Genomic DNA, 10928 nt, shown 5'->3' on the forward strand with positions numbered 1-10928 from the left:
ACTAATCCACCTAGCTTGCACATGATGGACAATTTAGCTTGGCCAATTCACCTAATCTACACATCTTTGAGTATATGGAACATGCTGGGATGCGGTGATGAATACAGAATTGAGTTGAACAAAAGCAAATAGGAGCTGCTGTCGCAAGGTTACCATTTTGAATTTCAGGAATTAAAACCTTGTATTTTCTTGAAGGACAGAATTGTAAGCTGCAAACAGGCAAGTTGGGCTGCTAATGAATTACAAATACTTGGGAATAAGACAGCCATCACTCGGTGATTCTAAAGTTGCTGTTTAAACCTTGAGGGGAATGTCAGAAAATGTTTTCTTAATAGAGATTATGGATTTTTTTCAGAGTTTTGTATTTTCTATCATTTCTCACCATTGCATATCACTCAAGGGCACAAAATTCCACTCATAAGTTCCATACCCAAGAATAAGAACAGTCAAAGGTTAACATCAAACTAATTTAAACTTTATTTCTTCGCAGTAAATGAGCTAATGTTCAAACTGTTTTTAAAACAGAGCTCCAATGCTGCTACACACCCCAGTTAAATATAAACTGCAACTTTTAAAATAATTCAGCACTTGAAAGCTATGTCTGCGATAAACAAAAATTTGATTGTTAGCAAGACGGAATTCAGCAACATTTGTAACAAAATATTGTTTAAGTGATTCACAAAGACAGTATATTTATAATTAAACAGCGTTAACAGAATGTTATGATTGGTCCACATACATGCACTGCAGACTTCTCCTCTGTGATCAAGTTTCAGTCCTTGTCCTATACTGAATTTATAGATCAAACGACATCTTGTACACCTTCCAGAACAGAGCAACCTAACCACATGATTCTAACAATAGGAACTAAAATATTTTTCCCATAACATTTATGCAGCAGCAGCAACACAGGTTATTTTCTTCCAAGTATATGATGAGAGCATCTTTTAGTGAACATTGTTATCCTCAAAGTTGATAATATCGTGACCATCTTTTCTAACACCTCACTCTCACAGGAGAAGTCTGCAATTGCACACTGGTCTCAAGCATCTGAACACTTCTACCTTAAGAAAACATTGGAATTCCTATTATAGACAAATCATAAAGATACTGTAGAAATCCAGTGACTTAGAAACATGCTCAGTTCCAGTTAGTCTCTGGATAAAGCACAAATGCTATTGAAAATAAACAGTTAGTTGCATTGGTTAAAAACCACATTGAGCATGGAAAGTGCAATGAAAAGATTAAATTATTCAGAGCTCAAATTATTTGGCTTTAGAAATTTTTTCCCTTTGTTAACTCAAAGCTAACAGACTACAATAATTAAATCTCCCCTGAATATAAATTAGGTGTTCTTGTGGGGCAATCATGTCAATATCTTTCCTTAGGCAAACCAAACTTCCTGTATATTGTATTAAATCTAACAATGGTGATCAAGGCAAAAGACATGATTAAACATTTTAAAAACTTGGAAATATTGAAGTACCACAATGCTTAAATTTTCAACCAAGGGCAGAGGTATTGTGGGCAAACCCCTTATTTGTTAAATTAACATAGTAAGAAAGGGGAAAATAAGTGTTCCATAACATTCTAGCACCTAAAACCTATTAAGTTGTTAGCAAATTTCACACTGATCCAGGATAGAACATACTAACATAATGGATAACATACTCTTCATTTGATGAAGATAGTTTAGATTATTGCATAAATTACATTCCATGCCATTAAATACCAGTGAAGGTTGATTGATTTCACAATAGTACCATTAAGCAAGTGCCTCATGCCTTTTACTGAACCACACTAATACAAATACATTTAAGAAAATTAGCATGCTGCACTGTTAGCTATACATTGTCACATCTTATATAATTAATTTTGTGAACAGCTAGCAGAAACTAACAATATTTTAAACATCAGTAGTAACAAGTTTAATTATAAAGCTGCTGAATCCAACATAAATACAGCTTTTTACCATTTAAAATAAAACATCAGTAAAAGGCACATTACCATTTTTAAAATGCACAAAATGATTTAGAAAGATTACACACACCGTGAGTACAAATTAACGTATGTAACCCAAAGAAGAATCTACAATGCCCAATACATTCATTACTAGAGCACAATCCAGTATGGCTACAAAAATAAATTTGTGTAAACAAAATCTAAGATTTTCAAAAATGCACAAGCAAATCATCTTTTGTTCCCTTCTTTATGTAGGTCACATTGCCGTACATTTCAATGTGTACGGTTTTAATGCTTTATTAAAATCTGTAGCAAACTAGTTCCATAAAATTTATACCAAAAATGAGAATTGTAAACCTATTATACAAAGGCATGTTGCAATCTAGGTTATAAAAGGCAGCACTGATCTCTGTGGATTTTGACTGAAAACCACAACCTTTATAAATTCAGAAATATTGGTCGTTAAAATTGTCTGTGGGCTATAATAACTATAAAGATTAACTGTATCATCATTCTTTTCCAGAGATGAATGTACCTGGAATGTTTCAACAAATTTAATTGCTGAATTTTAAAATTCACTTTCTAAAAGGAAACTCTCTCTCTTTGAATTCCAAAATATTGACAGCCAACAGTAAAATATATGCCTTGATAAAAATAATTAGGTAATTCAGAATGCAAAATAGTGCTCTGTAGTACTGGTTTTAATGTCTGAATTAATTGATAAATATAACTACACAGTCATCTTCAGGATATAATGTTGTGACTACAAGCATTCATTAAAGATTAGGGGATATAAAGTTTCTACTTCTGTGCTTGAAAACCCATGATTGTGGGTGGAGTTGTTGGTTAGGGTAATGTTTTTGATGTACAGAGGAACCTCAATTATCCGAATTTCAGATTATCCGGAGAATATCGCAAGGTCCTGATGCTACGCTAAACAGTGTTAGCTGGCATTCGATTATCCGAACAAAATACTGTATCATTCGGATAATTGAGGTTCCTCTAGTACCTAGTAAATATTTTACATTTTCATAAGGAACACATGAAATCTGACTTTTAAACAAAATCAATTTGGTGGTTTAACTGAACATTTAAAGGGAAGTAATACTTATGTCAACACTCAACAATTTGCATTTACGGAATGCCTAGGAAATTAAGTTTAGAGATTAGGAACATATATTCCATTTAAAAGAATCTTTTAAAAATATGTAAAATGAAACACAGGGTCAAATTTGGAAAGTTATTCAGACTGCCATTTCTTCATTTGTTTCAATTTGAAGAGGAGATTCCAGACCCACAGCAATGTGGGTGGCTCTTAATTGTCTCTAAGAACTGACAAATATAGGATGGGCAATAAATGTTAGCCCAGTCAGTGATGCCTACATCCCATGAATGAATCAAAATAATTAAAAATTGATTGTTGGTTTGTATTAACCATAGATCTTAAGATAATTAAACCCAAAGACTCTCAATGTTGCCTTTTAATAATTTTATGCATACGCAGAACTAATGTAATTTCAGTGGGTGCTACTACTTTGCCTTTAAATCAAATCTCATAGAATAGTCCCAAAGGGATTTCTCCCTGAGCCAATCTCTCCAAATATAAACTATGAATACTACCTAGTTTATAATACCATTTTTCAAAAATGAGATCACATGGTCATTTTTATTAAAAGCATTAAATTGACAAAAGAGTTTAGTGTAATATGAATGAATAAACAATTTTGACCTATGTTAATAGTCCTATAAATATCTCAAATCTTCTCTACATTCACAATGCTTTAAGACGCAAGACTTCTGATTGTCTAAGCCCAAGTATGAAAACTAGCATATGACTAGCTCTATGTAATAGAATGTCTCCAGTCCCTAAATGGTTCCAAAATTCTGGAAATAAATCAGTTAAACAAAAATAGCTTTGGTAACCTAGTATTGTACACAGTTAAATTTGTGAAAAATACTTTGCACATACAACCCAAAAAACTAAATATTAAATATATATTTCCTGAGTAAACAGTTAATCTAATTAGGAAGGTTTGGCAAGAATAATCCCATTAATACAGTACATTAGATACTAAATCTGAATTTAAATTAAGATTGAATCAATATTAAAATAAATATGGAATGCTTTAAAAATTATAATCCCTCAAACTGATAACTACAAAAAAAATCAATTTGTCTTCATTAAGTGCTTTCTAAATCAAAGTACAACATTTATTATTTCCCCACCATAGAGGGTTAGTAATTTGAAGAACTAATCCTGAGTAACAGTTCTTTTTCTTTCTTAAACATTTTACACAAATTATAGTTTAAAATGAGATTATCCACGTTATGTAGCACTCATATGCATTCATTCAGTCTTTTAATTCTGTGATGCAGTGATGATGACTACATTACAAAGATTGCACTATGTTAAATACCACACTAAACAAGTTGGATTACATTTCCTCAGTTGAGCAGTTCATAATTATAATTTATAATTACCTCTCAATTTTAATTAACAACCCAACAGGATTCTGGTGGATGTTTTTCAAATGAGCAAGTAAAACCTTTGTTCCTAGATTTGCACCCAGTTCTGTTCCTAGATTCTCAAAATAGGTAACTTCAAGCTGTCACTTGTTTCCTAATTCAACAGCCTTAGCCAACTAGGTAACAAAAAGTATTTTGTTTTTTGAATAGATTATACAACAATTCAGGAGAAAAACATAGGTTTTTAGATTGGAAGAATGAGTTTCAAATGTGAGTTTCAAAAGTACAGTCCAGTTACCTCTTATATCAACATTTCACTAAGAGATTAATTTAGTATTTATACTAATTTGCATGATGAGACAAAATATGATTTATTGAACATGTATATTTTGGGTGGGTTGCTTTAACTCCCATTTAAAAAAAAGACAAAACTTGCATAAAAGACTATTATCAAATAGACTAAATATCAGTATCACTAGAATTTTTAAAAATAAAAATTTGTGAAAAGGCTAAGAAAAATTTAATTTGTATGCTACTTGTGACAGCAAATTTATAAACAACACTGACAATTTTGCCGAGGGCCAAACAGAAAATCCTTCCTCCCACATTAACCATAGATTTTTTTTGGTTTTAACAAAAATTAATCATTTCGATGCCTTTTGACTTAATTTTATAAAATTAATTGACTGGCTATGTTTAAAATAATAATTTCTGCATAAGTACACTACAAAATAATGACAATACAGCAAAAAAAGTCACCTTCTTAATTAACCACAAATTTGTTTTACTTTCAACAGCAATTCTGAAGGAATGCTTCAGTAAAATCCAGAAAACACACTGGAAAAGGCTTCTCATTGATGGTGAAAGGTCACCAGCATTACTGCTAAGATTTCAATTTGCCTAATTGTTTTCACCATTTAGGAGATATGGGTCATGGAACGGATGATGCATACAAAAGAGTCTTGTTTCCCCCCACTGTGGTTTAACATGTGTATTTAAGCTTCATGAAATCTTTTTTTCTAACCAGTCAACTTGAATTTTTTAAAAATATAAACTCATGAAAAAAATACTGGTCTACAGATTCCAGAACTGAGCAATGCACCCTACTAAAACCAACAAATTTAAAGGAACAATTGTCAGTCAAGATGCGACTGAATTTTCATTTGTAGTTAACATGCTATTATTTTCCTTAGAAAGGATTCATATTTATAACCTGAAAGAAACATTTTTTTGCTGAAAATTTAATTTGTATCTTGAAGTTTAAATTCTTTTGTCTGAACCCAACTGGCATCACTATTAGAAAATTAGAGATTAGAAAATCTAGCTATTTTTGTTTTCTTCCCTTCCTCGAAAATAGTATAAAGTAAATTAAAATATAATGCAACATATTCAGCATGGAAATTATCAGCTTTAATGGGAGCCAACTCCCTGTTACTTGAAAACAACAAACCCTCTCCCCCAACTGAAAAACTTAGTTGAGGCAGTGCTTATCAGTGCAGTTAAATTCTACAATGTGCTTCAAACATTTTATTAGTTGGCAAATGCACGTAATATAGTAGTTAGCCAAAGAAATCAGAACATTTCAGGATTGATGCTGAGTCAATTTTTTAATTTAACAGTGAAAAACTGATGTAGGTTTGAAAGAAAATTGAAAATTGGGTGCTTACTATAATGGGATAGTTCTACAACTGTGTGGCATGTTTTAAAAAAAAAATCCCAGTATCTCCAATGAAGTGAGAAAGAATAAAAATACATAGAACAAAGTTAATGCTACCTAATGACCGCTTCTGCAGATGAGTGTGTGAATACTGGTTTGGGTTTGATTATAATAGGTCCATAATTAGTGAAGTAACCCACCAGACCTCACTGTAAATGTTCAAATGCACATGTACAAGGTACAATGGACCACAAATGCCCATTGTACCATAAATTATCGTGCATCATTACTTTGGGAAGATAGCAGTAATGCTATAAAATAACAAAGTTTCAAAATGAAATATGTTACATTTTTGGAGAATATGGGTTCCAGCAAAATGTTATTATTAGTTTGCTGTATTATAGCACCAATTTGTTTCATAGGCTATTAACTGCAATCAGACAAATTACATAAAAATATCATTCTTTATAACTCCCCTTCCCTTTCTGGAGTTCAATTTGAAGAATGGATCAGTTTGTGAAGTGAAACCAAATTAAAAGTTACTGGTGCATGTTTAATTGCCGGGGATCTCATTGCATGTGCAATTCTTTCATTTTGCTCATCTGAAAAAAAGAAACCTATAACTAAAATATCTCATCATGTTACGAATTGGATGACTGTTTTTAAGTGCTTAACATTACTAGCTAATTGTTCTTCAATGCACAGGCACATAACAGTACATTTCTTTAACAAATAATATCAAATAGAATTGTTAAGTAATATATCTCATAACTCTACAATTTCCTAACCTGTGAGTTATGAAAATCTTGTTAACTCATTGGATAGGTAAATACATTTTTTTTAAAAATAGCCCTGTTTTTGGTTATGAATGTTTCAGTTGCCATTACAATCTAATTTAGTCGTGTGACTACAAAGTTGAAGAAAATTTGAGAGATAAAGTAATCAAATTCCCAATTATCTATGTAGTTACTTTTAATTTAAAAATGATCCAATTCCAATTCTGTTTTTTTAAATTTTCTCAAACCTTATTGGTATCACAATACTTTGGAAAGTGGACAGTACTGTTCCAAAGTCCCAGTACCTAAACTAAATTTAGAATCTGACCACGGCACACTAGTTCAAAGAAAGACAAGAGATTCTAACAAATTCTGTAATTACACACAGAATGTCAGTAGAATATGAAAATAACCTATTAAATAATGCAATTGTTCACTTCTAGTTGATTTTAGCACCATTACTTATTTTTAAACCAGTTCAGTGTTAGTTGATCTTATTGTATTAATCCCCAGTTAAACAGGTTTAATGACATTTATTAATATTCCTCAGAATGGAACATTTTAGTTTTCAATAATATTTCATAATTTAAAATTTAATTAAGAAATATTCTACATAACCACAAAGCATAAAAGAAAAGAACTTGCTTCATTGATTGGCTTTTTGAATAAACTCAACGCAATAGAAATTATATTGCAATTTAGAAACTAAAAAGGCAAACGACTGTAGTTCTCGACAGTTCTCCAACATGTCAAAATCAGGTCGAAATGGGTGCTACATAAAACTGCAACAGTACTCTACTCCCTTAGTAGTGCCACAGTGGTTCATTCTTCACTAATAATTACTTCATTCACAAAAATTCAAAATCTTGTTTCAGTACTAAAAAAAAACAATTATTTGGTTTCTCCCCTCTTCTGCATAAGATGTGATGCAATCTCCTGAACAGCCTGGTTACTATCTAGTGATATTAACACATACCAAAGCCAGTTTCAAATAGAAATAAGTTTGTCAATATCCTGATGCAGCTGAAATTACTTCTTACAGCACAAATGTAGTGTCAGGATCTTATAGAAATGGTGATCAAAATTTCACACTTGTACTAAGATCAAATTTCATTGTTTTCAAAAACTGATAACCAAATAACATTGTTCCACATCATTCCTCCTCTCTTCTCAGGTAATCAACTTGCCCTTACCATTTAGATTACAAGGTTAATTTCAAATTTCGGCAAGCTTTTTTTTTAAAAAAACGTGGCTCATCATTAATCCTAGAAGTTCATACAACGCAAACAGATACGCAACAGTGCTTTAAACACTTCATCCACAGTTTGACATATTCCATAGCAGAACTCACAGAATAGAACGCAGTTGCATTTAAGCTGTTGCTTTTTCAACACACTTCTCTCTTACAATCAATTTCCATTTTTATTGATGCATGTCCAGCAAGGTCAGATTCAGACTTTTCCACAATTTTCTCTTCAGCAAGTCTCTTGTCATCATTTTTGACAGTAGCACTCCCCTGACCAAGTTGTTTTAATGCCTTTTCAATTTCAACTTGCTTGACTACAGTCCCCAGGAAACATTTTGGCAAGATCATCTGCAACGCACACCAGAGAGCAGTACGGGCCTTACGTGTTGAAATAGTCAAATCCTTTATGGCAGCTGCCAAAGCCAACACATCTGTGAAACAAAACACAAAGCGATTATCATAGATATTGAGAGGTATTGATGTGGAGTGATTCTGGAAAAAGATTAGTTTATGTATTACAGCAACCAAATGATAGAGAACAAGACAGGAATCAGTCAGCACAGTCAAATGGCAATTATTTAGTACAGCATATTTTGAAAACTTTGTGATCTATTATTTATAAGCTCTTTAACAAGCATCAAGTTTCATCCAGAACAGAATTTTTTTTGTATTTTTATTACAGACTAGGGAGAAAATTAATAAAGCCAAAGCACAAAGGGATCTGGGAGTGCTAGTCGAGGATTCTCTAAAGGTAAACATGCAGGTTGAGTCCGTGATTAAGAAAGCGAATGCAATGTTGTCTCTTATCTCAAGAGGGTTGGAATATAAAAGCAGAGATGTACTACTAAGACTTTATAAAGCTCTGGTTAGGCCCCATTTGGAGTACTGTGTCCAGTTTTGGTCCCCACACCTCAGGAAGGACATACTGGCACTGGAACGTGTCCAGCGGAGATTCACACGGATGATCCCTGGAATGACAGGTCTAACATATGAGGAACGGCTGAGGATACTGGGATTGTATTCGTTGGAGTTTAGAAGATTAAGGGGAGACTTAATAGAGACGTACAAAATAATACATGGCTTGGAAAAGGTGGATGCTAGGAAATTGTTTCAGTTAAACGAGGAGGCTAGGACCCGTGGACACAGCCTTAGAATTAGAGGGGGTCATTTCAGAACAGAAATGCGGAGACATTTTTTCAGCCAGAGAGTGGTGGGCCTGTGGAATTCATTGCCACGGAGTGCAGTGGAAGCCGGGACGCTAAATGTCTTCAAGGCCGAGATTGATAGATTCTTGTTGTCTAGAGGAATTAAGGGCTACGGGGAGAACGCTGGTAAGTGGAGCTGAAATGCGCATCAGCCATGATTGAATGGCGGAGTGGACTCGATGGGCCGAATGGCCTTACTTCCACTCCTATGTCTTATGGTCTTATGGTCTAATCTGTTCATTTTTCAGTGCTTTATAAGTAACCAAAGGATACCTTGGTTTTGTATTTGATTAAGGTTGAGAGAGGCAGAACAGTGAGACTAATATTTACGAAAGGGGTACAGTCTCATAGGATTTATCAGTTGGAATGATAGTAATGTACTATGTTCAACTTCCCATACAAAGACAATAATATTTTAACAATAGCAAATTCAATTCTCTTTTGTGTGACCATCTACACCAGAAGCTAATACATTGTGAAGAACTGCTTACCCTTGTCATCATTGTAGCGAGGCGCTCCCTGCCTCTGACGATTTGTAGCATTAATTATTTCATCTTTACGACGTGCTTGCGTGACATGAATGGCTTCCAAATGACAATTGAGAGTTGAAGATATATTAGCATGAATGGGAGAACTTTGAAGACGTTCCATTTTGCCAAACAAGGTCAAGACCTGCCATACAATTAAAACGATAGTCAGAAATGCTTCCATTCTTAGTGAACATTAAATTTTCAAATTTAACAGTGCTAAGCAGTATAATGGTAAGTACTTCCCCATGAAGTTTCTCGTACATCTCCAATTTACAAAAACAAAATGGTAAAATATAATCTCTGCCATGAATCTGCTTACCAAACTCAATCATGGCTCAATTGATAGTCACAGTCAGAAGGTTATGGGTTCAATTCCCGTAAAAACCAAGGCTGACACTCTAGTATTGAGTTGACATCTGTTGAAGGGATGATAACTAGAGGCAATACCTCAGACTGCTCAAGTAGAGGGTGATGTGAGAATCAAAAAGGGGTAAAAGTTTACCTGGCTTCGTCCTCATGAATGTACCTAGCAGATACATCTGTCCAAGAATAACCACTACATAGTATTTTTGGAGACAAAAATCCCCATTCTCTTCCATGCTGAAAGGCACCAATACTATGTTAGCTATATGTGAGATTCGTAATTTCAATTTCGATCTAGTAGTTCAGTTACAGCCCCACTGATATTTTTCTCTTCTGCATGGACCTCCAAAGTCTTTGTGTGGCAGCAACTTCTGAAACCAGAAGTTATTGCTAAGAATTGCATTGATGGAAATGTGTTGCTGGAAAAGCGCAGCAGGTCAGGCAGCATCTAGGGAACAGGAGAATCGACGTTTCGGGCATTAGCCCTTCTTCAGGAATGAGGAAAGTTGGTCCAGCAGGCTAAGATAAAAGATAGGGAGGAGGGACTTGGGGGAGGGGCGTCGGAAATGTGATAGGTGGAAAGAGGTCAAGGTGAGGGTGATAGGTCAGACTGGGGTGGGGGAGGAGAGGTCGGGAAGAAGATTGCAGGTTAGGAAGGCGGTGCTGAATTCAAATTCAGCACCGCCTTCCTAACCTGCAATCTTCTTCCCAACCTCTCCGCCC

General features: G+C 34.1%; 1 protein-coding gene across 6 annotated transcripts in view; it reads right to left on the reverse strand.

Moving 5' to 3' along the window:
* Positions 1-453: 453 nt before the first annotated feature.
* The window catches only part of LOC122550144 (meiosis-specific coiled-coil domain-containing protein MEIOC-like), a 59549-nt gene continuing 49074 nt past the window's right edge, over positions 454-10928 (reverse strand). For 4 of the 6 annotated variants that reach the window (XM_043690794.1, XM_043690795.1, XM_043690793.1 and 1 more), the window contains 2 exons: positions 9804-9984; positions 454-8538 (listed from right to left, as the gene is read on the reverse strand). In XM_043690794.1, the coding sequence (XP_043546729.1) occupies positions 8249-8538; positions 9804-9984 (471 nt within the window). In that variant the 3' untranslated portion in view covers positions 454-8248. The remainder of the gene's footprint in view (positions 8539-9803; positions 9985-10928) is intronic. The other 2 variants (XR_006311748.1, XR_006311747.1) reach the window with 2 other exon arrangements.

Source organism: Chiloscyllium plagiosum, chromosome 5 (genome assembly GCF_004010195.1).
Source record: "Chiloscyllium plagiosum isolate BGI_BamShark_2017 chromosome 5, ASM401019v2, whole genome shotgun sequence".
In the NCBI taxonomy this organism is placed as follows: domain Eukaryota; kingdom Metazoa; phylum Chordata; class Chondrichthyes; order Orectolobiformes; family Hemiscylliidae; genus Chiloscyllium; species Chiloscyllium plagiosum.